The sequence below is a fragment of the Lepidochelys kempii genome, chromosome 24, assembly GCF_965140265.1.
Source record: "Lepidochelys kempii isolate rLepKem1 chromosome 24, rLepKem1.hap2, whole genome shotgun sequence".
NCBI lineage: Eukaryota > Metazoa > Chordata > Testudines > Cheloniidae > Lepidochelys > Lepidochelys kempii.
Window position 1 is genome coordinate 9,889,895 of NC_133279.1, and position 27,049 is coordinate 9,916,943.

The 27,049-nt window shown below is 61.8% G+C and overlaps 1 protein-coding gene across 3 annotated transcripts in view; it reads left to right on the forward strand.

Moving 5' to 3' along the window:
- Positions 1-27,049, forward strand: part of LOC140902443 (sodium/potassium-transporting ATPase subunit alpha-2) — a 34,543-nt gene that overhangs the window by 6,054 nt on the left and 1,440 nt on the right. The window contains exons 1-22 of one of the 3 annotated variants that reach the window (XM_073322519.1): positions 1,449-1,557; positions 4,344-4,448; positions 6,387-6,446; positions 7,376-7,579; positions 8,649-8,762; positions 10,169-10,303; positions 11,255-11,372; positions 12,193-12,461; positions 12,622-12,820; positions 16,421-16,530; positions 17,551-17,685; positions 18,907-19,096; positions 19,296-19,471; positions 20,056-20,192; positions 20,272-20,422; positions 21,603-21,771; positions 22,344-22,498; positions 23,883-24,006; positions 24,909-25,054; positions 25,260-25,390; positions 25,853-25,954; positions 26,710-26,801. In XM_073322519.1, the coding sequence (XP_073178620.1) occupies positions 1,525-1,557; positions 4,344-4,448; positions 6,387-6,446; positions 7,376-7,579; positions 8,649-8,762; positions 10,169-10,303; positions 11,255-11,372; positions 12,193-12,461; positions 12,622-12,820; positions 16,421-16,530; positions 17,551-17,685; positions 18,907-19,096; positions 19,296-19,471; positions 20,056-20,192; positions 20,272-20,422; positions 21,603-21,771; positions 22,344-22,498; positions 23,883-24,006; positions 24,909-25,054; positions 25,260-25,390; positions 25,853-25,954; positions 26,710-26,801 (3,055 nt within the window). In that variant the 5' untranslated portion in view covers positions 1,449-1,524. Of the gene's footprint in view, positions 1-1,448; positions 1,558-4,343; positions 4,449-6,386; positions 6,447-7,375; positions 7,580-8,648; positions 8,763-10,168; positions 10,304-11,254; positions 11,373-12,192; positions 12,462-12,621; positions 12,821-16,420; positions 16,531-17,550; positions 17,686-18,906; positions 19,097-19,295; positions 19,472-20,055; positions 20,193-20,271; positions 20,423-21,602; positions 21,772-22,343; positions 22,499-23,882; positions 24,007-24,908; positions 25,055-25,259; positions 25,391-25,852; positions 25,955-26,709; positions 26,802-27,049 lie in introns of those variants that run through there. The other 2 variants (XM_073322520.1, XM_073322521.1) reach the window with 2 other exon arrangements.

Below are 27,049 nucleotides of genomic sequence, written 5' to 3' on the forward strand. Positions count from 1 at the left end.
TAGCTGGGGCTGTGCAGAATGCACCCCATAGTCGTGGCTGGGGGCAGGGAGACATGCTCTGGAAATGCACCATAATGCTACATGGGGAGTTGCAGTTGGCAGGCTGGCCTTGTCCAGGACTCTCCCCAAATTGTGGCTGCTTTAAGGGTACCTAACAGTTTCAATGCCTCCCTCCCTTCCCCCCATCCTACTCCCACCCCCCCACCCCCCGCCGTAACTTGACCCTTTGCTCACAGCAGTTGTTCTTGGCACTGGGAGGACTTTTCCATGACAGCACAGAGCCGAGATCCTCTTTATTTTCTGCCTTTGAATAAACGCTGCTTTTCCGGCTGCCTGGCCCCGCTCACACAAGCTGCGTGCTCGAGTCCCCGTCTTCGACCCCCACATCGCCCATGGGGGCCCATGCCCCGCTAGGCTCCCTGATGCCCCACTGGTGCGGGGAGGGCCAGGGGAATCATCTCAGGTCATGCCAGTCTCCCCTCAAGCAACCCCAGCCCCTCCTTCCGGGGACCCGCAGTAATGAATCCCAGAACCCCCTAAGGAGCAGCCACCAGTCCAAAGCGGCAGGAACCAAGGGAATTCAGTGTCCCTGCTTTGGCAGAGCGTCCCTGGGGAGGGTGAAGTCACTGGCATAGCATTCAGGGCACAGCGCTGTCTATGCCAGGGCAGCATTGGCAGGACAGCTAGAGGTCCCAGCTCCCCCTCCCCCCCAGCCCCCATGTGTTGTCTGTGGCTTGAGTTCGGTTCCCAAACACCAGCTGCCTCCCCGAGCTCTCTGGGCTGCTGGGCTCATAAACTGGGGCAGGAAGCTCCTGAGAGCGGGAATCCTGATGTGATTCCCACCACTCCCTGTGACCGCTGCGCGTGGGAATGGTGGGATAGGAATAGCCTCTCTCCTGGCATTCTGGCCCTGGGGCTCCTGCATGGAGCAGAAGCAGTCTGCCATCGTCAGAGCACCACCAGCAGACTGGGGTCAGGGGCACTGGGAATGCCATCATCCACAGGGCCATGATCTTTTGCCTGTCCCTCGGAGGATCTTAAAGCACTTCACACTCATGTGCGAGCTGAGCCAGACACCCCTGGGAGGGGCGTCAGGATCATTCCCACTTTGCAGAGGGGGAAACTGAGGCACAGAGCATGAAAGTGACTTGCAGGTCAGTGGCAGAGCTCAGAGGAGAACCCAGGAGCCTGGCCCATGTTAGCCACAAGCCCTGCATTTGGGAGGGAGTTGCCCAAAGTTCCTCATCTCAGCTCCAGTTTGAGCGCTGGGCGGCGAGCCAGTGTGACCCTGGCCTGCTGGAGAGCAGCCCCTGCCTCCAGAGCCGATCTGACTCCCAAGACCTTCCTCGGGCATGAGGCTCAGGTGTGCAGAAGAAGCCAACAGCCATAAATTCTGTCAGAGTCTCCATCAGTGTGAACTTCCCAGCACCCCTCCCTCCCAGACCCCCATCAGCCAGAGCACCTGGGACAGGCAGGCTGGCTGCTGAGCCTGGGGCTTCATCACCCGACCACTAGAGCCCCCAGATGTCTGCTCAGCTCCCCCTTCTGATGCCCGTGGTGAGTAATGAGCCTGTTAGCGCATTTTTCAGGCATAGATCTCAAAGCGCTTTATAGTGGAAGGTCAGGATCATTTGTCCCATGTGGGGAAACTGAGACACGGAGCAGGACCAACCAAAAATGGGGTCCCCTTGAGCAAGGTGCTGTACAAGTTCAGAATAGTGGCTAAATAGCGGCAGAGCCAGGAACAGAACCCAGGTGTCACAAATCCCACTAGGCCACACTGCTTAACCAACATAACTGCTCATTTCCTCTCGCCCTTTTTGTAGCTTCTCTCCAAACTCCCTTCTGCCAGTCTCCGGCCAGCCCCTCCTGATTGGTGTCCTGGGCCCCACATCAGACTGTGCCACCAGCCACCGGGCTCTTCAGTACTATCGGTTGGGGAACCCAGCAGGCTCTTTCGAAAGCATGTTTCGAGCAACGGCTTCCCCCTGGCAGGGGAGACGCCCCGGCTCCCCCGCTGGGCTCCTTGCCAACAGCCGGAGTGCAGGCGGGTGTTGTCGCTGGCCATTCTTGGGACAACGGTCCAAGGGGCTGTAGGGCGATGCCTGGCCCCATCCCAAACTGGAGACCGCAGCAAAGATCCAGCATCTCCCCCGCCCCAGCTGAGCACCACAGACCCCACCGTGGGTCAGCAGTGGGGGGAGGAGTTCGTGGTATAATCCATTCCTGCACCCCACTCCCACTCCACCCCGTCTGGTTGTTCCATGGGGAAGGCCAGTGGCCCATGGCATTGGGCGCAAGGCAGAAATGCTGCAATCCCAGATCTGGCATCAGGCCAATGCTGATCCTCAGTGTCCCTTTAAGGGTGTATTTTGTGGGCTGTATTTTTCCCCTCTGGGGGCACTGGCTCCAGTCTGGTCCTGGGGCAGGGCTGGCTGGCTTGTGGAGAGCAAAGGTGATGAGGAGCCATTTACCCCTAGGGCATTGGTTATAATGCAGCCCTCCAGCTCTAATTCAGGGGACTGTAAGGGGCTGGGCAACAGGACAGAAGCCTTTTCCCACTGGGCTCCTGGCCCTAGCCTGGCCTTGGACTGGGAGGGCAGCTGGACCTGGGGAAAGGAGCCTTGTACCTGTAGATTGTTAGTGGCTCTTTGAACCCACCTCCCCCCTTGTGTCCTGGGTCCACAGCTGGAGGTAGCTTGAGCTGCTAGCCCCATGGTAGCTAAACCTCTGGGCCTGGAAGCAGGCAGGCGCCTGGGATCCAGGCGCTCACAGAGCCTCCCCACATGGGCCTTTGGGGAGGGATGCTCGGGGCTCTTTGCTGTGGGGTTTGCTGAGTGCTGGGGCTGACACAGAGACACCTGCGTCCAGCAGCATTCTAGACACCCAAATCAATCAGCTGCATCATGGCCTTAACTGTGAAATGAGTTGGCAGGTCTCAGCCCAGTGTGTTGGGGCGGTACCGCCTCCTCCCCAATCCTGATCGGCAGAGAGGCCGTGGAATTAGCAGGCCATGGAGACTAGGTCCCTTCTCCATGGGTGAAGCACTGTGATGGGATGGTTGGGAGTTGGGGGGAGTCGGCACTGCCTGGGCTGCTCCTGCTCTGGGGTTACACGGAGCCTCCTCTCCAGGCCTGTCAAACCGGTGTCCTTCACCAGCACTCAATGCTTATGATCAGTCATTGTCTGTATTATGGTAGCGCCTCAGAACGCCACCCTTGCACTGAGATCCCCACGGTGCTAGGTGCTGTATGTTATTAGGTGTATTACGGTAGTGCCTCAGTGTTCCACCCATGCACCAGGACCGCATGGTGCCAGGTGCTGTATGTTATTTATTAGGTGTATTATGGTAGCGTGTCAGAGCCGCAGCCACAGACCAGGACCCCATGGTGCTAGGCGCTGCACTTTATTTATTAGGTGTATTACGGTAGCACCTCAGCGCCCCACCCATGCACCGGGACCCCATGGCACTAGGCACTGTACAAACACAGAACAAAGAGACAGAACAAAGAGCCCCAAACAGCTTCCAATCTAAGTGTAAGATGAGAGGCAATTGGTGCAGAGAGACCCACAGACAGTGCAGCCCAACATCCATTCTCCTGTTCCTGGCTGTACTCCCCCTTTTCTGATCTCTTGCAGCCAGATTTGGGATGGAGAGGGGAACACGACCCCGCCCTCGTCCACTCATGGGTCTCGTCTCCCCCAGGCCTGACCTGCCACAGCAAGAGTGTGGGAGAGATACCAGGAATCTCTCAACCCTGCTGCAGGAGAAGCCGCTCCCTGGAGACCTGCCTAGGTTTTGTCTGAGGCCCAGAGCATCGGGGACAGGACACTTGGGCTGTCCTGAGCTGCCAGGTGGCCAGAGCTAGGTTCTCTTCTGTGTTGGTTGCTCTGAAGTCCTGGCTGAGGACCTGGGGGGGCGGGGAGGAGGCTCTGTCTGCACTGAGCTCATTCCCACTTGCCACCCAGCGCCTTCTGCCAGGGGGACACTCTGACCCAGTTCTGGATCTGAGCATCGCCAAAGATCAGACTTTGACTCCACCAGCAGTGGGGATGGGCCCAGTGGGCATCCAAACTTCTCCAAAGGTCAGGGGTGAGGGGCCCCCTCTCCTGGGCTCCCAACATACAGACTGGCACCCCCTCGCCCACCAGCGGGTGACCACAGCCCAGACAGTCCTGGGCTCCCATGCCTGCCCGTGACCTTCGTGCCGCGTGGCTGCCGTGGGTTGGGATGCCCCTCCTCCCTGCGTCTCTCTCCTCCCCGTGGGTCTGTGTGGCATCTGGGGTCCCCTGTCCACTGAAGTAACGCAACCCCTCTTTCTTCCCCACCCCTCCCCTGGCAGGTTGGGAGGGAGTATTCACCGGCGGCAACCACCTCCGAGAATGGTGGTGGCAAGAAGAAGCAGAAGGAGAAGGAGTTGGATGAGCTGAAGAAGGAGGTGAACCTGGTAAGGATCCGCTCCATCCCATGAGCACTGCTTGGGGGCTGAGCTGTGTTCCCCACCAAGGCAGGTCACTCCCCCACGCTTATGTGGCTGTGAGGCTGCTTCTCCCCCATCCTTGCTAGATCTCGCTGATCACCCCTCTGATCAGCACCTAGCATCAGACACCAAGGCAGTAGGAGACAGAAACAGTGGGTGGAAGGATGGATGGATGGATAGTGCAGATGGCTGGCTGCTGGATAGATGGATGGTGCAGGTGGATGGATGGATGGATGGATGGATGGTGCAGGTGGATGGATGGATGGATGGATGGATGGATGGTGCAGGTGGGTGAGTGGATGGATGGGTGGATAGATTCTACAAATAAATAAGAAGCAAGAGGAAGACCAAGGACAGGGTAGGCCTGATACTAAATGAGGGTGGAAAAACTATAACAGAAAATGTGGAAATGGCAGAAGTGTTTAATGACTTTTTTGTTTCAGTTTTCACTGAGGTTAATGAAAAGGCTAGTAGTGATTGGACTTTTAACATAGTGAATGCCAGTGAAAATGAGGTAGCATCAGAGGCTAAAATAGGAAAAGAACAAGTTAAAAATTACTTAGACAAGTTAGATGTCTTCAAGTCACCAGGGCCTGATGAAATCCATCCTAGAATACTCAAAGAGCTGACTGAGGAGATATCGGAGCCATTAGCGATTAGCTTTGAAAAGTCATGGAAGACGGGAGAGATTCTAGAGGACTGGGAAAGGGCAAATCTAGTGTCCATCTATAAAAGGGGGAATAAGGACAACCCGGGGAATCACAGACCAGTCAGTTTAACTTCAGTATCTGGAAAGATAATGGAACAAATAATTAAGCAATCAATTTGCAAACACCTAGAAAATAATAAGGTAAGATAAGATAATAAGGTAAATAAGACAATTTGCAAAATGGGAAATGACTGCCTAGGAAGGAGTAATGCAGAAAGGGATCTGGGGGTCATAGTAGATCACAAGCTAAATATGAGTCAACAGTGCAACACAGGTGCAAAAAAAGCAAACATCATTCTGGGCTGTATAGGAGTGTTGTAAACCAAACCCAAGAAGTAATTCTTCCACTCTGCTCCATGCTGATTGGGCCTCAACTGGAATATTGTGTCCATTTCTGGGTGCTACATTTCAGGAAAGATGTGGACAAAGTCCAGAGAAGAGCAAAAAAAATGATTAAAGGTCTAGAAAACATGACCTAGGAGGGAAGATTGAAAAAATTGGGTTTGTTGAGTCTGGAAAAGAGAAGACTGAGAGGGGACATGAGAACAGTTTTCAAGTATGTAAAAGGTTGTTACAAGGAGGAGGGAGAAAAATTGTTTTTCTTAAGCTCTGAGGACAGAACAAGAAGTAATGAGCTTAAATTGCAACAAGGAAGGTTGAGGTTGGACATTAGGAAAAACTTCCTAACTGTCAGAGTGGTTAAGCACAGGAATAAACTGCCCAGGCAGGTTGTGGAATCTCCATCATTGGAGATTTTTAAGAGCAGGTTAGACAAACACCTGTCAGGGATGGTCTAGATAATACTTAGTCCTGCCATGAGGGCAGGGCACTGGACTGGGTGACCTCTCGAGGTCCCTTCCAGTCCTATGATTCTATTCTATGATTCTACGGATGGTGCAGATGGCTGGCTGGATAGATGGACGGATGGTGCAGGAGGGTGGGTGGATGAAGGGTGGGTACCATAGATGGACAGTGTCTCTTACACTCCAAATCTGCTTTCCCTGTATACTGTGGGTGGCTGGGGTCTCTCTGCCCCAGTGGCTCCGGGAGCCAGCCTCACCCCAGGAAGTCATGGACAGCAGGCCTTGATGAGCCAGTGCTCTGCCAGATGAGCCCTTTGGATCTGGTTCTGTTCCCAGGACATTCAGCTCTCTTGCTAGTCCCACTGTGACCTTCCCCCACCTCTCCCCTGGCAGGATGATCACAAGCTGTCTCTGGATGAACTGGGCAGGAAATACCAGGTGGATCTGTCCAGGGTAAGTCAGGACATGTCAGTGTCTGTGGGTTGGTGCCCCTCCCTCACATTGCCCTCTCCCCCACCACTCTCCCTCCCCATCACCCTCCAATCCCCTCTTGCCTCCTCCCCTCTCATTCCACCTCCCCTCTCCCTCCACCCCTCGCTCACCCTCCTCCCCATCACTCCTTGCTCCCTGCCTTCCAGTTTCCAGGCTGCGCTGCCATCCTGCCCTACACCACTGCCTGATGACAATCGCTGCAGCATCAGCCATCGCAGGTACCCTCCTGCTTCCCCCTCTCCCCCCCCACCCCGCCATCTGACCTCAACCCCCTGGCAGATCTTGGAGAATTTGCCTTCACCCCTCCCTTAGGGTGGGGTCAGCCTGGTCTGGGCCCTGATTCCCAGGCTCCTGGGGTGCAGGTTCCGGGCAGTGTCCGGGCCACTCCATTCACCTGGTGCTCAGATCTACAGGGAAGGGTCCCCCCAGAAGCCCCACTGGGGGAGGGATTCCCCACCCAGAAGCCCCAGCAGACCCCTGGGGAAGATGAAGCCCCTTTCCCTGCAGTGTGAGTGGTTTGGCAGGGTGGGGGAGGGGCTTTTCTCTGGGACCCCTCCCCCTGCCCCCCAGCCTGGCTGTACCGGGCAGTGCAGGATTCAGGAGAACTGGCCCCACAGGGCTCTGTGATGCAGGGGAGGGAGCCTTGGGTAGCGGCTCCGTTCCCTTCGCCAGCTGCTGAGTGCACTGGGTCCGGTGGGGAGGGGCCAACAGTGTGAAATGCCAGGGATATGGGGGCTCCTCCGGCCTTTGGGTGCTTTGAACCCTGGTAGCACGTAACTGGCTCTTTCTCTCTGTCCCTTCCTCCTTCCTCCCCGTTTTGTCGTTCCTCTGGGTTCTGTGTCACTCCTTTGCTCCCCTGCCATCCCTCCGAACCCCCTCTTCCCGGGCAGGGTCTGACGAACACCCGCGCAGCCGAGATCCTGGCACAGGATGGCCCCAATGCCCTCACGCCCCCCCCGACCACCCCCGAGTGGGTCAAGTTCTGCCGCCAGCTCTTCGGGGGCTTCTCTATCCTGCTGTGGATCGGCGCCATCCTCTGCTTCCTGGCCTACAGCATCCAGGCCGTGATGGAGGATGAGCCAGCCAACGACAACGTGAGCCACATGACCCGGGGCAGATCAGACAGGGGCGGGGTGAACCAAGTCATTCTGGCCTGCGTCCCAGGGCTGGGTTCAGCTGGATTCTCCACCCCACACCTGGAGTTTCTGGGGGTTGAACAAACCTCTAAATGGAACCACACTGAAACTCCCCTGCTTCTGTCCTTCCCCTAACGCTGCGGTGGTGGTGGTGGGGATTCAGGGGGAACCCTCTGTCTGGCCTGAACTTGATGGGGGGCTTGGTCTTACCTAAGGGGTGTGACCAGGTTTTGCATGGCAGGGCCATAGAGTCTCATCCCAGCCTCCCAGAGATTTCTGAGAACCTGGCCTGGGCGCAGGCTCCATGGGTCTCATCCGTTCGGTCAGCTCTGGGCTTTGATTCACCAAACTCAACCCAGACCAAGTGAGCAGCATCTCCTGGCCAAGGAGAGAGAGCCGGGGTGAACTGGTCCCACCTGGACACTCCCAGCATTGGGGGATGGGTGAGGAACGGTTCACTGTCCCCCGGCATTGAAAGCAGGCTCCAAAACGACTCAGCCCTGTTTCCTAAATAAGAGCTGTAGTAACACAGGCGGCAGCTCTGCCTCGGCAGCCATCCCACCCGCACGGGAGACCTGCAGGTGCTGCAGTGAGCGAGGAGGGGGCTCCGGAGGGGGTGCTCTCCCTTCGCTCTCAGGGCTGGCCCCACCGCTCCAGTGCAGTGCTAGGGGGCGCTGTGCTGCAAGGAATGGTGAGTCGGGGGCGCTCTCCCCGTGGAGCCAGTACTGAGCATAGTGGCCAGGGCCTCGCCTTTGGGATGAGACACCAGCCCAAGTCCCAGCTACTTGCGTTCATTAAGGAACCGACTTTTCATCTTAGTGGGGGTGTTAGCCCGGCCAAACTCCATCTCCAGGAATTACCTACTTCCCCTTACAGGGTCAGATATTTGTCACTTCCTGTCCTAAACTGCTGGGCAGCATCGCTGTGCGTCTGTTAAGCAGCTGCCGTGTCCCACCCCAGGGGCGGCTGCATTGCGGCAGTGGGTGAAGGAATCCCCTATGTCTGAATAGTCTCCTTCTCTCCCCAGCTGTACCTAGGCATGGTGCTAGCTGCTGTGGTCATAGTCACTGGCTGCTTCTCCTACTACCAGGAGGCCAAGAGCTCCAAGATTATGGATTCCTTCAAAAACATGGTACCACAGGTAGGAGCCCCCCTCTCCCATCCTCTGCACCCTGCTGGCACCACATGGCATGGAAAGGGAGGAGACTGACCACCTGAATAAAGGCAACTCAGGCTGGAAGGGTCATGGTCAAGCTACAAAACATTGATTGCAACAAACCCACAGCTACCTAGGAGTGCCCACTTCATGGGGGATAGAACCTGGGTCTTCCTGCCCCTAAGGCCCAGCCTCCTGAGCTAGAGGAGGATCCTCACTGACTGCTAGCAATATAGGACCTATGACACACAGCCAAGCAGTTCTGATTCCATCCTGTAGAGGGAAGAATTTTCCCCTCTTAGCCTCCCTTTTGATCCTAAATCTCTTTGGCAGGAGAGACAGACCCAAGCAGCACAAGTGGAATCTGGATTGGGGACACCTGTAAAGGCTTGGGGCAGGGTCTGGGGTTTTGGTCCATTTGGGAAACATGGGTCCAAGTCCAGTTTCACGATGTTAAGATCTCGGCCAGTCCCCTGCAGCGGGTAACCCAGCCAGTGTGGTTCCCTGGCTCCCTCTAGTGGTGGCCGGGCCACAAATAGGAGTTGATGAGCCCGCAACAGCCATGGGGAAATGGCCTTTTAGCTCAGTAGCAGCAGATGTCTTTAGACCCAGAGTTCCCAGATTCCAGGGGTGTTGCAAGAGCTGTTGTGAGGCTCTCCAGGGGCCCCTGAGCCCGTCTGGGGGATCCACCTCCTCCCTGAGCTGGCAGCGCAGAACGGGGCCATTTCTGAGTTTGGACGCAACCGTGCTCAGCTTTGATTTTGTCCCAACCGCTCAGGCCTCCGTGCTTCCTCCTTCCAGCCAGTCTCTGAAACGCTGCATTGATGGGCTGGGATCCCCCTCTCCCGCTGGCAGAGTCACCCCACTGAAGTGGAGAGAGATCAGAATCAGGCCGGTGCCATGCCTTGCCTGGCCGGCAGCAGGAGAGCCCGCAAGGCAGGCGTTCCCAGCCCGGAGAGAGAAGATCCTAATGGAGCTGATTGCTGAGCACTAGGGGTGGTGGGGACAGAGGAGCAGCTGCAGTGGTGGGTGGGCAGCACTTCCCTCTGCTGGCTGGAAGAGGGGGCGCAGCTGTGACCCCCCCCGACACACACTGTGAGACCAGAACTCCACTGGGAGTTTCAGCCGAGCCCAGCAGCAGGCCAAGCCCTGGGTAAGGGTGGGGGTGGGCTCAGGACCACATGCACTTGCAGCTTTGCTCACAGCTTCCGCTGGCAGGGCCATTCTGCAGGGCTCTCCCACAAGGGGCTGGGGCCCATCAGGTCAGATGGGGGTCAGCGGTGCGCAGCAGGCTGGGGCATTACAGGGGGTTCCAGGGGTGCGGGAGCCGGGTGCACCTTTTGCCTTTACCTCCTCTTGCCTTTACCTCTCCTTCTGGCTATGTTGGGCAGCAAGCCCTGGTGATCCGGGAGGGTGAGAAGATCCAGATCAACGCTGAAAACGTGGTGGTGGGAGACCTGGTGGAGGTGAAGGGGGGAGACCGGGTCCCTGCCGATCTGCGCATCATCTCCTCCCATGGCTGCAAGGTGAGGATGGCGGAACTGTGCCCCGGGCTGGTGTGGGGGCTTCATAGACTAGAGGAGAGGGAGGCATGGCCGGCTATAGGGCAGCCAGTACTGCTTTATTTAGACTTGTGGACTGACAGGCCAGCTGGACAGATGGACCCTGCTTTGTCGATCTTACATGAAAAGGCTAAAGAGGCGTTGCTGCTCTCGTGGCTCTATGAGATCTACCCACGGGGCCATAAAGGGTGATATTGGTGTCTGCCTTCTTGGAGGGGCCGCTGCGGCACACCCCACGGGCAGCAGGCTACGTCAGGACAGCCTGGGGGAGGTTGCAGGGTCTCGGCCATGCCCAACCTGCAGGTCCCATGGGAATCCAGGGCTCCCCTGCAGGGATGGGGTGAAAATGGAGGCCGTGCTGTCCCTGTATGCCCGGCTGCAGCATGGCCAGCCCCTTGAGGGAGCAGCACTGCCAGCCCAACCCTTGGCACCCTCGGAAACCCCCCAGCCTGCCCTGATAAGGGCCCTAATGCCTCCCCTGCCCCAGGATGATAAGCACCCCGAATCCAACCCTCCCCATACCAGCTGCGGAACCCCTCCCCCCTTCCATCCCCAAGCTCGAGCGTCCACATTCTCCCCCGCCCCCCTCCAGCAGCGCAGCTGCCAGGCGCCCGCAGTGAGCTGTGTGGGATGAGGGAACCTGCCAGCAGCCCATGGTCTCTGCAGAGGGCCCCGTGGGAACTGGTGCTGAGGATGGGGGGCACTCGAGAGGTGGGACATGGGATCCCCAAGAGTAGGGGGGGCATGTCCAACTGTCTATTCGAGCAGAATCAGGGCTTATAGGCTGATGCCGGTGACGGGGCAGGGGACTGATAATGACTGGGGCAGATTGCCCCCGTGCTGTCTGTCTGTTCTTCCCATCTCTGTCTTTTTTGGGCCCCGAGGCCCCTGACTGGCCTCCCGTTGCCTCGGCAGGTAGATAACTCCTCCCTGACGGGCGAGTCGGAGCCACAGACCCGCTCCCCCGAGTTCACCCATGAGAACCCCCTGGAGACCCGCAACATCTGCTTCTTCTCGACCAACTGTGTGGAAGGTGAAGGGGGGAGGGGGCCACCTGGTCCGCTCAATTTAGGGCCTGGCCCTGGATCTGCAGGTCTGCCCCACGTGCCCCCCGGCACTGAGCCTGGAGCGGTTATGGAGCCCTGAAATCAGTGTGCTTTGGGGAGGGGTGGTGATGAGGAATCGGCGGGGCGGGGGGGACTGAGCAAAAGGCAGTTGAAATGGCCAGACTGGGGGGAAATAAAAGGGGTTATTACCCCCAGGGCAGCCTAACCCCAAAACTGCAGAGGCAGTGCCCGGGAGGGTGCCTGGGCAGACGACTGGGCCGTGATGCCAGGAAGGTCTGGCCATGACACACAGACCGCTGTGCTGAGAGACGGGCCACAGGGAATGCTGTGCTGAACAGAGAGCCCTGGAGGCTGGGGGGCCTGTTGCTCAGAGAAGGGCCTAACCCTAGAGACAAGCCAGGCCTCAACCCCTGCCAGGCCCATCACCCACCCAATGGATGGCACGCACTCGCCCACTAAGAGTGAGGTGCTTCTTCCAGTCCTGATGCTGAAAACAAGGGGCCAGCCTGGTGGGATGGGCTGAGACCCCCACAAGCTCATTGCACAGAATAGCCACCAGGCAGGGTTCAAGTGGATCCCTGGAGGTACAAAGGCTCGTGGTCCAGGGCTGAGAGGATACCCAGGGCCCAATCAAGTGGTGCTTGGGGGAGTTGCATCAATGTTGGGGTCCCTCAATCCTCAGTCCCTCCTGAGCCCCCTCCCAGCCCCGAACCCCTCACCCCAGTTCCAGTCTTCCCCATAGAAGTACTTGAAATACCTGTCCCCCCTCCCCCACCACTGCACTAGGCACTGCCCGGGGCATCGTCATATCGACCGGGGACCGCACAGTGATGGGCCGCATTGCCTCGCTGGCTTCGGGGCTGGAGGTGGGCCGCACCCCCATCGCCATGGAGATCGAGCACTTCATCCAGCTCATCACTGGGGTGGCCGTCTTCCTGGGCCTCTCCTTCTTCATCCTCTCCCTCATCCTCGGCTACACCTGGCTGGAGGCCGTCATCTTCCTCATCGGCATCATCGTCGCCAACGTCCCGGAGGGGCTCCTGGCAACCGTCACGGTAACAGGTTCCGTTCCTGCACTGCCCCAGGGCGGGGCTGGGTGTCTGGCCAGGCCCCTCGGGCACAGCCAGCGCAGGGCGATCTGACCACACTGGCAGTTCCGGGTGCAAATCCTGCCCCCGCCTCGCCTGCTCTGACCCCCTCTCCCCTGGCCCACAGGTGTGTCTGACCCTCACCGCCAAGCGCATGGCGCGCAAGAACTGCCTGGTGAAGAACCTGGAGGCGGTGGAGACGCTGGGCTCCACTTCCACCATCTGCTCCGACAAGACGGGCACCCTCACCCAGAACCGCATGACGGTCGCCCACATGTGGTTCGACAACCAGATCCACGAGGCTGACACCACCGAGGACCAGTCTGGTGAGAGACCATCGCTGCTACCTGCCACCTGCTCCCCCTGCCCCCTCTACCTGTGCCCCCTGCCATCTGTGCCATCACCACTCCACCGCCTCCTTCCCCTTCACCAGTGCCATCACCACCCTGGCGTCCCTGCCCACACCCCCACCACTCATGCTCCTCCCACACCATTGTGTCCTTCTGCCTGCCACTACCACCACTGCCCGCACCCCTGGGACTGCCACCACCGCCCACACCCCGCCCGCACCCCTGCCGCTATCACCACCACTGCCCGCACCCCTGGGACTGCCACCACCGCCCACACCCCGCCCGCACCCCTGCCGCTATCACCACCACTGCCCGCACCCCTGGGACTGCCACCACCGCCCACACCCTGGCCGCACCCCGGCCGCTATCACCACCACTGCCCGCACCCCTGGGACTGCCACCACCGCCCACACCCCGCCCGCACCCCTGCCGCTATCACCACCACTGCCCGCACCCCTGGGACTGCCACCACCGCCCACACCCCGCCCGCACCCCTGCCGCTATCACCACCACTGCCCGCACCCCTGGGACTGCCACCACCGCCCACACCCCGCCCGCACTCCTGCCGCTATCACCACCACTGCCCGCACCCCTGGGACTGCCACCACCGCCCACACCCCGCCCGCACCCCTGCCGCTATCACCACCACTGCCCGCACCCCTGGGACTGCCACCACCGCCCACACCCTGCCCGCACCCCTGCCGCTATCACCACCACTGCCCGCACCCCTGGGACTGCCACCTCCACCCACACCCCGCCCGCACCCCTGCCCCTATCACCACCACTGCCCGCACCCCTGGGACTGCCACCACCGCCCACACCCCGCCCACACCCCGCCCGCACCCCTGCCGCTATCACCACCACTGCCCGCACCCCTGGGACTGCCACCACCACCCACACCCCGGCCGCACCCCGGCCGCTATCACCACCACTGCCCGCACCCCTGGGACTGCCACCACCGCCCACACCCCGCCCGCACCCCTGCCGCTATCACCACCACTGCCCGCACCCCTGGGACTGCCACCACCGCCCACACCCCGGCCGCACCCCGGCCGCTATCACCACCACTGCCCGCACCCCTGGGACTGCCACCACCGCCCACACCCCGCCCGCACCCCTGCCGCTATCACCACCACTGCCCGCACCCCTGCCGCTATCACCACCACTGCCCGCACCCCTGGGACTGCCACCACCGCCCACACCCCGCCCGCACCCCTGCCGCTATCACCACCACTGCCTGCACCCCTGGGACTGCCACCACCGCCCACACCCTGCCTGCACCCCTGCCCCTATCACCACCACTGCCCGCACCCCTGGGACTGCCACCACCGCCCACACCCCGCCCGCACCCCTGCCGCTATCACCACCACTGCCCGCACCCCTGGGACTGCCACCACCGCCCACACCCCGGCCGCACCCCGGCCGCTATCACCACCACTGCCCGCACCCCTGGGACTGCCACCACCGCCCACACCCCGCCCGCACCCCTGCCGCTATCACCACCACTGCCTGCACCCCTGGGACTGCCACCACCGCCCACACCCTGCCTGCACCCCTGCCCCTATCACCACCACTGCCCGCACCCCTGGGACTGCCACCACCGCCCACACCCCGGCCGCTATCACCACCACTGCCTGCACCCCTGGGACTGCCACCACCGCCCACACCCCGCCCGCACCCCTGCCCCTATCACCACCCCTGCCCGCACCCCTGTGACTGCCACCACCGCCCACACCCCGCCCGCACCCCTGCCGCTATCACCACCACTGCCCGCACCCCTGGGACTGCCACCTCTGCCCACACCCTGCCCGCACCCCTGCCCCTATCACCACCACTGCCCGCACCCCTGGGACTGCCACCTCCGCCCACACCCTGCCCGCATCCCTGCCCCTATCACCACCACTGCCCGCACCCCTGGGACTGCCACCACCGCCCACGCCCCGCCCGCACCCCTGCCCCTATCACCACCACTGCCCGCACCCCTGGGACTGCCACCACTGCCCACGCCCCGCCCGCACCCCTGCCCCTATCACCACCACTGCCCGCACCCCTGGGACTGCCACCACCGCCCACGCCCCGCCCGCACCCCTGCCCCTATCACCACCACTGCCTGCACCCCTGGGACTGCCACCACCGCCCACACCCCTGCCGCTATCACCACCACAGCCCGCACCCCTGGGACTGCCACCACCGCCCACACCCCGCCCGCACCCCTGCCCCTATCACCACCACTGCCCGCACCCCTGGGACTGCCACCTCCGCCCACACCCCGCCCGCACCCCTGCCTTTATCACCTCCACCTAAGTCTAAGATGACGCTAGCACTTTGCTGGTAAAACTTTTGTCAGTCGGGGTGTGAAAAAAAACACACCCCTGGCCGACGTAAGTTTCACTGACAAAAGCACCAGTGTGGACAGCCATAGCTCCTGTTGCTCGTTGGGGTGCTTTTATTATGTCGGCAGGGGAGCTCTCTCTCGTTGGCCCAGAGCGGCTACATGGGAGATCTTACAGTGGTGCAGCTGTAAGGTGTGAAGTGTAGACATAGCCTTAGCCTGCCGTGAGAGCAAACTGTCTGTCTCCACACACTGGGTAACAATACAGCATAGAGGGGAAACTGAGGCACAAACAGGACTCATACAAATATTACAAAATATTCCCACTTTGTCACACTCCCCCACTGCGTGTGCTGACCCCCCATCCCTACCCATGCCCCATGCCAACTCCACCTATCCTCTCACACAAAGCCCCCATTGTGTGACCTTACCCCCTTCATCTCTTCCCATGCCCCCCACTACCAACACTGCCTGCACCCCCCATCTCCACCCATGCTTTCACCCCCCACCACTGTCCCCTCACCTGTGCCCTCGCCCCCTGTCATCACCACCCACATGTCATGGCTGTCTGTACCCTACACCCATGTCCCCTGTGCCTCCTGCCCCCCCATCTGTGCCCCCTGCCACCACCTCCACTCTGGCTACCAGCACCCCTAACTCATCATCTTGCGCATCCCCCTGCTCCAGCCATCCTTGCCTCCCACGACCTGCATCTGTCTAACCCCTGGTGCTGCTTCAGAGCAGGGCTGAGGTGGGGGTACAGGGGGGAACCTGTGGCACTGCAGGGTCAGCTGTGCTGAGCCCCAGAGTGTGCCCTGGGCAGTGCCTGCCGGGTGGATGTGACAAGCCCTCGCACACAGCACCTGTGTTCCATGTTCTTCTCCCGAATTTCTGGCTCTTCTTTCCCTTTTTTGCCTCTGTCTGGGGTCGATCCCATGGGACCTGACTTCGGGCAGCTCTGGTTTGGAGACCTGGGCACCTCCCAGGAGCAGGCTCTGCTGGATTAGAGACTGTAGGAAAGATCCTGGCTACTCCATCCCGGCCTCTCCTGGCAGGGGATGGTGTAGTCGGTGGGGCAGGAGCACTGGCTGTGGGGGGAGTTCCTGACTACTCCAGCCTTGGCCAGCAGGGGGCACTGTACATGACAATGCTGCAACCAGGCGGTGGGGCTCAGCTCGCGGCTCCAGTCCTATGGTCGGGAGTCAGGGTGGGGTCATGTGGCTGACTGGTGTGTCTCCTTCCAGGTGCGACCTTCGATAAGCGCTCGCCCACCTGGGCGGCCCTGGCCCGCATCGCTGGCCTGTGCAATCGAGCCGTCTTCAAGCCAGGCCAAGAGAACGTCTCCATCTCCAAGGCAAGCTGGATTCCCGGACCCCACCCCTCACTCCCGGGCTCCCTGCACGGCTCCCACAAGTGAGATGGGTCCCAGCGCTGAGCACACCAGAATTCCCAGGGGATATGGGCTCTGAAGGTCTCCCCCTGTCCCCCCATGTCCTTCACGCTGCTCTGATCCCTGCCTGGGGCACCACGTGAGCACAAGGAGGGGGCCGTGAGGAGCTGCACTGAGATGGGATCTTGGCATCCCAAAGCCACAGCCGTCTGGCCACAGCCAGATGGGCTCAGAATGCCCAGGGGGCCTGGACAGCCCCCAGCCTCTGCCACGCTGCCAGAGCTCTGTCCCGCCCGGACCCCTGGCCTGGGAGCTGGCCTCAGAGCACACAGGGCCAGCCTGGGGAGAGAGCAGCCCATGGGAGTGTGCTTTCCTAGGGCCGGATCCCAGAGCCAGGGGCTGTTCAGTCTGACCCATAGCACGTGGCTGGGTTGTTCCCTGCCTCCGCAGAATTGTCAGCCTCAGAGCAATGCCCAGCAAGCCCCAAAGCCCGTTCGCCAGCCACGCCAGATCAGACTAATACCCACCGAACCCCATGGCCCATCCACCAGCTGTGCCAGATCAGAGCAATGCCCTGTTAGCCCCATAGCCCATCCACCTGTTGTGCCAGACCAGAGCACGCACACCTCCCCTCCCATTGGCCAGGGACCCACTACCCCAGCCACGCCTCCCCCACCCCACATTGACTGTGGCCCCACCTTGCCTCCTCACCCATTGGCCATAGCCTTCCCCCACTTCCACATCCATTGGCCTCTGCCTTGCCTCCTCTTCCATTGGTCATGGCCTCACCCTGCCTCTCCTCCTATTTGCTGTGACCCCAGCCACACCTTCCCTCCTGTTGGCCAGGGCTCCACTACCCAACCCCATCCATTGGCCATGGTCATGACTGCCCTCCCATTGGCCATGACCCCAGACGCACCTCTCATCCCTTCACCCCACCAGTCTGCCCTTGCCTTGCACTGATGGCCCCTCTCCCCTTGGCAGCGGGACACAGCGGGCGACGCCTCCGAGTCGGCCCTGCTCAAGTGCATCCAGCTCTCCTGCGGCTCTGTCAAGAAGATGCGGGACAAGAACCCCAAAGTGGCAGAGATTCCCTTCAACTCCACCAACAAGTACCAGGTGGGCTGGGGCACGGGTCCGGGGCTCAGAGGGGCACAAGCTGCGTTGATGTGGGCACAGATCAGGAACAATCTGTGGGGTTGGCGGGGGGGTCAGTGTGCGACTGGGAGAGAATTGAGCTGTGGCTTGGAGATGGCATTGGGGATAAGTGTGGGAATGCAATGGACCTACGGGAAAGTTGTGTCCCTTGGAGGAGCCATGCAGTGGGGGTGCTGGCCACTTGGCTCCCAGCCCCATAGCATCCTCAGCCCCCAGCTGTGCAATGGGGTGCTGGCCACTCAGCTCCCAGCCCCACAGCATCCTCAGCCCCCAGCTGCACAGTGGGGCGCTGGCCACTCGGCTCCCAGCCCCACAGCATCCTCAGCCCCCAGCTGCACAGTGGGGTGCTGGCCACTCGGCTCCCAGCCCCACAGCATCCTCAGCCCCCAGCTGCGCAGTGGGGTGCTGGCCACTCGGCTCCCGGCCCCACAGCATCTTCAGCCCCCAGCTGCACAGTGGGGTGCTGGCCACTCGGCTCCCAGCCCCACAGCATCCTCAGCCCCCAGCTGCACAGTGGGGTGCTGGCCACTCGGCTCCCGGCCCCACAGCATCCTCAGCCCCCAGCTGCGCAGTGGGGTGCTGGCCACTCGGCTCCCGGCCCCACAGCATCTTCAGCCCCCAGCTGTGCAGTGGGGTGCTGGCCACTCGGCTCCCGGTCCCACAGCATCCTCAGCCCCCAGCTGTGCAGTGGGGCGCTGGCCACTCGGCTCCCAGCCCCCCAGTCCCTCAGCATCCCCAGTCCCCAGCTGAGCCGGCTGAGCTTGGCTGTTGCCAACATTCGTTCAGCAGATTCAATCCCCATGGATAATAGTTGGGCATAGAAAAGAGGCTGCACTCTGGCCAGAGACCAGCTCCCAGCCACAGCCTGCTGAGCCCCCAGACACAGGGCCAGGAGGAGCTGGAGGGAGGAAGGGAGCCCCAGGCCTGCTCAGGCTGTGTGTGCAGGGAGAGCAGCCGGGGGCAGAGGCCGGGGGAGGAGTGACACTGGGATGGGATGCAGAGGAGAGCAGGTGAGTTGGAGGCAAAAGGATGGGAGGACCTAGAGAGACAGAAGAAAAGGTCCTGGGTGGCCATGCGGGGAGTGGCAGGGGACTCGGCCCCTTGCGGGGTGCAGCGCTGGAGGGAGGCAAGCCCCGTCCTCCCAGCGTGGCTCCCCCTAGCCGGCTCCCCCTTGTGTTCCAGCTCTCCATCCACGAGCGTGAGGACAACCCCGAGGGCTACTTGCTGGTGATGAAGGGCGCGCCGGAGCGCATCCTGGACCGCTGCTCCACCATCCTGGCGCAGGGCCAGGAACTGCCCCTGGACGAGGAGATGAGAGACGCCTTCCAGAATGCCTACCTCGAGCTGGGCGGGCTGGGGGAGCGAGTGCTGGGTGAGGGCACCCGGGCACTGTGGGGGGGAGAGGGCTGGGGGGGGTACACGGGGGGAGATTGTGAAAGAGTGAACACCATGCATGCGTGCGTGTGTGTGTGCAGGGGGGATTGGGAGTAACAACAGGGCAGGGATGATTGTGCACAGGGTTGGCGGGGGTGTCTGGCTGTGGCTCACGCTGGCGCTCTCGGCTCTCCCAGGCTTCTGCCACCTCCACCTACCCCAAGACAAGTTTCCCCGGGGGTTCAAATTTGACGCAGACGAGATCAACTTCCCCACCACCGGCCTGTGCTTCGTGGGGCTCATGTCCATGATCGACCCGCCCCGGGCGGCTGTGCCTGACGCTGTGGGCAAGTGCCGGAGCGCAGGGATTAAGGTAAGACCCTTCGGCAGAGATCTCATTGCCAGGTCAGGCGAGCCCATACTCCAGGCTGAGGGCAGAGCAGCCCACGCAGGTGGGGCCATGCGGACAGCCAGCTTGGCTTGCTGCCATGCTGGATACAAAGCCAGGGACCCTGTGCGAAACCCAGCAGGCATGATGCCTTGGCCCAGACACTGCATTGTCAGAAGCAGAACCCACTGGCTCCTACTTTAACCACTAGACCACACTCCCCGCTGCATCTAGGAGTCCTGACTCCCAGCCATCCTGCTCTAAACACTCCTCCCAGTATTGGCTCCCAGACCACTACTTAAACCACTAGACCGCACTCCCCGCTGTGTTTAGGAGTCCTGTTTCCAGCTATCATCCCCAGTCTAAAAACTCGACCTTGCTCCACTCCTAGAGCTGGGAATAGAACCCAGGAGTCCTGGCTCCCAGCTGCCCTGCTCTTACCACTAGTCCCTACTCCTCCCAGAGCTGGGAACTGAACCCAGGAATCCTGGCTCCCAACTCCATTGCCATGGCACTGGGCCCTGCACATCAGTGTCCATGTCTTAACTGCTGCGTGGCTCCACCCCCAGGTGATCATGGTGACCGGTGACCACCCCATCACCGCCAAGGCCATCGCCAAGGGTGTGGGCATCATCTCCGAGGGCAACGAGACGGTGGAGGACATTGCAGCCCGGCTCAACATCCCCGTTGGCCAAGTCAACCCTAGGTAGGCTGGCCCTGGCTCCCAGGGTCCCCCGTCCAGGCTGTGGGGAACTGGCCAGCCCTGACGCTGTCTCTCCCTACAGGGAAGCCAAGGCCTGTGTGGTGCACGGCTCTGACCTCAAGGACATGACTGGGGAGCAGCTGGACGAGATCCTCAAGAACCACACGGAGATTGTCTTTGCCCGCACCTCTCCCCAGCAGAAGCTCATCATCGTGGAGGGCTGCCAGAGACAGGTGAGAGCCTGTGCCCGATCCCTGAGCACTCAGCCTGCCCCCTGCTGGCCAGCCTGACCCACACACCTGCCCCACTGGGGAGGCCTAGGCCAGTGCCCCCCAGGCTGCACGCCCCCGGGGACGGCTCTCAGCCTCGGTCACTCTGAATGGCTGGCTGGCCAGCGCAGCCAGGTGGGGAAAGGTCCTTGCCCTTCCGAAACTTGCCACCCTGCCCTGCTTCTAATAGAGCTGGGCACTATGGGTTAGTGACCCCCAGGGGAATTGCCATGGATACCACAGCACTCGTGTGTCCATGGGTTGAGCTGTGCCCAGCTGGCATGAAGGCTCGGTGCCATCTGGGCAGCTCTGCTCTCCTCCAGATGATCGCCGTGCGGTCCAGCTCCTAACCGGCAAGCTCAGAGCCATGCCCACAAGGGCTACCCCCTCCCCTAGCGCAGAACCCCCAGGACATAAAAGGGGAGTAATTGCTCTAGGCACTAGACCCCACTCCACTCCCAGAGCTGGGAACAGAACCCAGGAGTCCTGACTCCCAACTGCCCTGCTCAAACCACTAAACTCCACTCCCCATCCAAATCGGGACTAGAACCCAGGCGCCCTGGCTCTCAGCCCCCCACTGCTGTAACCTCTAGACCCCCCTGCCCATCCGGAGTAAGAAATAGAACCCAGGAGTCCTGACACCTAGGCCTCCTCGCTGTGACCAATACCTGCCAATCCCCTCCTGGAGCTAGGAGTAGAATTCAGGGGTCCTGTTCCCTCCAGCCTTTCTTTCACCCCCAACCCATGCAGCCCCTTGTAGCTCAAGGACTCACTCACCAGCCCCATCTTGGGGGGGGGGGCGGGAGGCAGGAGCCCCTCCTGCCCAGCCCCGAGCCCTGCGATGTGTGGTGGGGATTGGGTGACAGTCCCGGGGCGAATGCAGTGACTTGTGCCATGTTTGGCCCAAACATCAGTGCTATCTGGGCAGGAGGGACCTGGCCAGGATTGGGCGTGTACGTCCCCTCCAGCCCCACAGCACCCCCTACAGCACTGTTGTGCAGTGGAACCAGTGCCCCCTGCTTAGTAACCCCCCACACACACACACACAGTGCCCTTTCCTTGGGGGTCTCCCACCCTGCCCAGCTCCCAGCTTGAGGGCTGGTACTGCCCCCTCCCGGTGCTGATCCTGCCTCTCCCTCCTTAGGGGGCCATCGTGGCCGTGACAGGGGATGGCGTGAACGACTCCCCCGCCCTGAAGAAGGCTGACATTGGCATCGCCATGGGCATCGCCGGCTCCGACGTCTCCAAGCAGGCGGCCGACATGATCCTGCTGGACGACAACTTCGCCTCCATCGTGACGGGGGTGGAGGAAGGTGGGTGCCCAGGCTGGTGTGGGGGCAGGGAGGCAGGCAGTGCCCTCCCTCCCTGCATCCCTCTCCCTGTTCCCTCAAACCCAGCCAATTTGTGACCTGGACATCAACCAAGAACCAGGCAAGCACCAGGATCCAGGGCACCCGAGGACGTGGGCCTGGCACTGGCTCGTCCAGCCCAGCCCCCGCCCCGGATCAGCACCCTGCTGCCTTGCTGTGAGGAGCGCTGGAGCAGTCCTCCAACAACAGAGCCCTGATGGGTGCCCAAAGCTCCCAGAGCTGGCTGGAGCAAGCTGTGTGCCGGCCCACGCCGGAGTAGGCTGGTGCTGCTGGGCTTGGAGCCTGGCCCGGTGTCACTGTCTCTGGGCCAGGCTGGCACCCAGTATGCTGAAAGTGGAGGAAGCTGATGTTGCCACTTCCCTGATTGTGCCAGGCCTTGCCAGAGGCAGCAACACGGCATTCCTCGCCCCTTCTGATCCCTCCACTCACCCACCCACCCACATTACCATCTTTGTCCTCTGCCCAGCCCCCCTCTGCCCCACGACTCTAGCTCTCCCTGTGCTTGCTCTTGCCAGGCCGCCTGATCTTCGATAACCTCAAGAAATCCATTGCCTACACGCTGACCAGTAACATCCCCGAGATCACCCCCTTCCTGCTCTTCATCATCATCAATATCCCGCTGCCCCTGGGCACCGTCACCATCCTCTGCATCGACCTGGGCACTGATATGGTGAGGGACGGGCGCTGTCTGGTGGGGGAAGGGAGCAGGGGTGTGATGGGATGGGGGAAGGTGTGGAGTGATATCATAAATGGGGGAGGGGTGAATGAGAGCGGGGTGGGGGAGGAGAGCAATGCCCCAGGGCAGGGGGTGGCACTAACAGGAGTTTCCGTGCCTCTGCCCTTAGCCTTGGCCACAGCTGAGCCCAGAAGATGCCCCTTCTCCTGCCCGTGGCTCGGGGGCACTGAGTCCCTCATGGGTGCCAGGGCGAACTGGGTGCAGCAAGCTGCCAGGTCCGCTGGGGGACCCGAGGGGCCGGGTCTGGGGATTGGGCCCTGCAGGCAGTGAGGCCAATAGCTCCTTCTCCTCCTGGCACAGGGATGGAAGCAGTGAGGATTCAAGCCTGGCTTCGTTTGCATGGCGCAGTGGGCTCTGCCCTCCCTGGGCTCTGGGCAGCCCCACTCCCTGCGTCCCAGGCCCCAGCCCTGGGCCACCGTGGCAGGAAGAGGGTGGTTTGAGTTGGTAGCACCAATCCCAGACTGGCTGCACTACGGTTTGTGCTCAGTGTTATGGCATGGAAGTCCCCCAGCCCTCAGCACAGCCCCACTGAGTGGGCTGCAGCATGCTGGTGCCACGTGGCCATGTAGGTGCCTTGCACTGGCCTGGCTCTGCTGGGCAAAATCATACCCCTCCCGCCATGTCTCAGCCTGTCTCAATGGGGGCAATCCAAGCTGAATAACCCATAGGCTAGATGGATGCATGGGTGGATGGGCAAGGCAGACAGTGGGCGGAGGGAGGGAAGGATGGACAGGCAGGTCAGTGGATGGAGGGAGGGAAGGACAGGTCGGTCAGTGGATAGATGGAAGTGGGGAGGGAGGGTTGGACAGGCAGGTCAGTGGATGGAGGGATGGACAGGCAGGTCAGTGGATAGATGGAAGAGGGGAGGGAGGGAAGGACAGGCAGGTCAGTGGGGCTTGGAGGGATGGAGACCCTGCAGACTCCGAGCAGGGAGAGTGGAGGTGGGGCGGGTGCCAGGAGACAAGGGGATTGCAGTGAGCCCAGGAGAACTGAAGCTGACTCTCGGGCGGCCTTTCCAAGCCACACAGTCTATGGGGCCATGGACTCGTTTCCTCCCTGGACGCATCATTATTGAGCAGTTCAAACCGGGCTGGAGATGCCCTCGCTGTACCACCAGACAATCCCGACCCGATGGGCCACGGAGGGTTCTCCATCCCCAGAGCGTGGGAGCCTGGAGTCCAACAAGGAGCTTAGGCCTGGATCTGAGCCCTGAGTCCCTCCCTCAAGATGCCACGGGAGGAAGGGGCTTCCTAGCTCTGTTGAGGAGGAGTCCCTGGACCCCAGCCCCATTCACTCCCGGCCCCTCCTGCCCCGCCAGGTCCCCGCTATCTCCCTGGCCTATGAAGCCGCAGAAAGCGACATCATGAAGAGGCAGCCGCGGAACCCCAAGACGGACAAGCTGGTGAATGAGCGACTCATCAGCATGGCCTATGGGCAGATCGGTGAGTGGGGCTGTGGGCACTGGCTGCACCCCGGAGCTGAGACCCCCAGCCCAGGGGCTGCAGGAAGATATGCTGGTGGTTCAATAGAGGGTGCTCTCCCATGACTTAGGACTGAACCCGGTACCCCAGTGTGGCAGCAGGGGGCACTGTGCTGCAGGGAGCAGTGGGGGTTAGCACTGACAAGTACCCCAGTGTGGCAGCAGGGGGCACTGTGCTGCGGGGAGCAGTGGGGGTTAGCACTGACAAGTACCCCAGTGTGGCAGCAGGGGGTGCTGTGCTGCGGGGAGCAGTGGGGGTTGGCACCGACCAGTACCCCAGCGTGGTACCAGAGGGCGCTGTGCTGTGGGAAGCAGTGGAGGTTGGCACCGACCAGTACCCCAGCGTGGTACCAGAGGGCGCTGTGCTGTGGGAAGCAGTGGAGGTTGGCACCGACCAGTACCCCAGCTTGGCAGCAGGGGGCGCTGTGCTGTGGGAAGCAGTGGAGGTTGGCACTGACCAGTATCCCAGCTTGGCAGCAGGGGGCGCTGTGCTGCTGGAGGTGGCACCATCCAGGTGAGACACACAGCTCTGGTGCAGCAGCCCAGGTGAGGCCCCACTCAGCCCTGCTGGAGTAACCGTCTGCAGCACCGGAGGCTCCTGGGGGCGAGGGCCTTGCCCTTACAGCCCACCCAGCCTGCGCAGGGCTCTGGCCTGTCAGCTGAGCCACGCCCCAGTTGGGAGTGAGCCGCATGCAGCGCCAACAGGCCGTGCCGAGCAGCTGGGGTGCTGGGCGGGTCCGTGGAGAGACTGACTCCTTCGCAGTTCGGGCTGGTACTGGACAACCAGGAAGGAAGGAGCATTTACAGGTCTCTCCTTCTCTCTCTCTGCCACCCTTCCCACCTACTCTGCCATCCCCCCCGCAGGTATGATCCAGGCCCTGGGCGGGTTTTTCACCTACTTTGTGATCTTGGCGGAGAACGGGTTCCTGCCGTCCACCCTGCTGGGCATCCGCCTGGATTGGGACGACCGCTCCAAAAATGACCTGGAGGACAGCTACGGGCAGGAGTGGGTGAGTGCAGCCCCAGGGAGCCGGGGGCAGGCAGGGCCCCATTTCTCCCCCTGTAGCATTTGCAGAGCTCCCATCAGCCCCCCTCGCAGCTGGAGGACAGGGTACCACTGAGGGGCCGCCTGTGTGGTGTGGGGAGAGGCGTCTTGGTGCCCGAGGGAGCCAGCTGCCCTCCCTCGTGCCCAGTGTCCCATCCCTGTCCCCACAGACCTATGAGCAGCGCAAGGTGGTGGAGTTCACCTGCCACACGGCCTTCTTTGCCAGCATCGTGGTGGTGCAGTGGGCCGACCTCATCATCTGCAAGACCCGGAGGAACTCCGTCTTCCAGCAGGGCATGAAGTGAGTCCCAGCCCACCCACCCCCCTCAGTCCTGCACCCTTCCGCTCACACAGGACCTGCAGGACTTCTGTCCCCATGTGATGACAGGGGAGGCCCAGTGCCCCAGGGGGAGCTGCGCTGCAGGAAGTGGAGAGTGGGGCTCAGTAGGGGGCTCCCTGCTTGCAAGCAGTGCCTGCCCCCACGTGGCACTAGGGGGCACTGTGCTGCTGGCCGGTCCATCGCTCAGATGAGCCATAAGCCAGCGGTTCTGCTCGCGCCTCCTGGGTGAGCAAATTCCTGATCCCAGCTGGCTTTGCCCAGCCCCCTCAGCACACACCGAAGCCCCCCGCCCATAATCCCCCACCCAAAGCCCTCTGTCCCTGGGACTCCTCGCACTTGTCTGTGGGCTGCCGCAGGCTGGGGCCAGGGCTTGGAGCGGGTTGCTGACCCCCATTTCCTGTGTTGTGTTCTTCTCCACTCCAGGAACAAAATTCTGATTTTTGGTCTCCTTGAAGAGACGGCCTTGGCTGCCTTCCTGTCCTACTGCCCCGGCATGGGAGTGGCGCTGCGGATGTACCCGCTCAAGTGAGTGACACGCGGCCATGGGGCAGGGCCCTGAAGGGCACAGACAGCAGGAAGCTGCTGCCCCCCGTCGTGGGGCGATGGGCCCGTGCCTCGGCCAGGCTCCCTTTCCCCAGCACAGTCACTGAGTGGCGCAATCCAGCCTCCACCCCCACAGGGTCTCCCCAGCAGCGCGGTCCCTAATGCTCCCCCGCCCCCCCGTGCTTCAGAGTCCCCCCAGCAGCAGAGTCCCTAGAGCTCCCCCCGGCAGGGTCCCCCCCGGCGATGCAGTCCCTAGGGCTCCCCCCCGCAGGGTCCCCCCTGGCGGCGCAGTCCCTAGGGCTCCCCCCAGCAGGGTCCCCCCCGGCGACGCAGTCCCTAGGGCTCCCCCCAGCAGGGTCCCCCCCGGCGACGCAGTCCCTAGGGCTCCCCCCAGCAGGGTCCCCCCCGGCGATGCAGTCCCTAGGGCTCCCTCCAGCAGGGTCCCCCCTGGCGGCGCAGTTCCTAGGGCTCCCTCCAGCAGGGTCCCCCCTGGCGACGCAGTCCCTAGGGCTCCCCCCAGCAGGGTCCCCCCTGGCGGCGCAGTTCCTAGGGCTCCTCCCCGCAGGGTCCCCCCCGGCTGCGCAGTCCCCTAGCGCTCTCCCTCCTCAGGTCCCCCCCCCAGTGGCACAGTCCCTAGCACTTCCCCTGGCAAGGTCCCCCCATTGATGCGGTCCCTACTGCTCCCCCCCAGCATCACCTCGTGGCACAGCCCCTAACGCTCCCCCTGCCCCCCACAGGGTCACCTGGTGGTTCTGCGCCTTCCCCTACAGCCTGCTGATCTTCGTGTACGATGAAGTGCGGAAGCTGATCCTTCGGCGTTATCCTGGCGGTGAGCTCCTGCCCCCTCAGTGCCATGGGCCCCCCCTCCCTCCCGTCCACGCTTTGTCATGCCCCCCCGCCCCGCACAGTGCCACTCGCTCCCACCCACTCCCCCGCTCACACTCTGACAGATAGCTCCCCAGCTCCCTCCATCCCTGCTGCCCTGGGCCAGGGTTCAACCTGGTGCCTGGGAGGAGAAGGCAACAGGCCTTGGTGCCCTGGGTTTGCATTGGGGCGCTTGAGCTGCCCGCTGGCAGA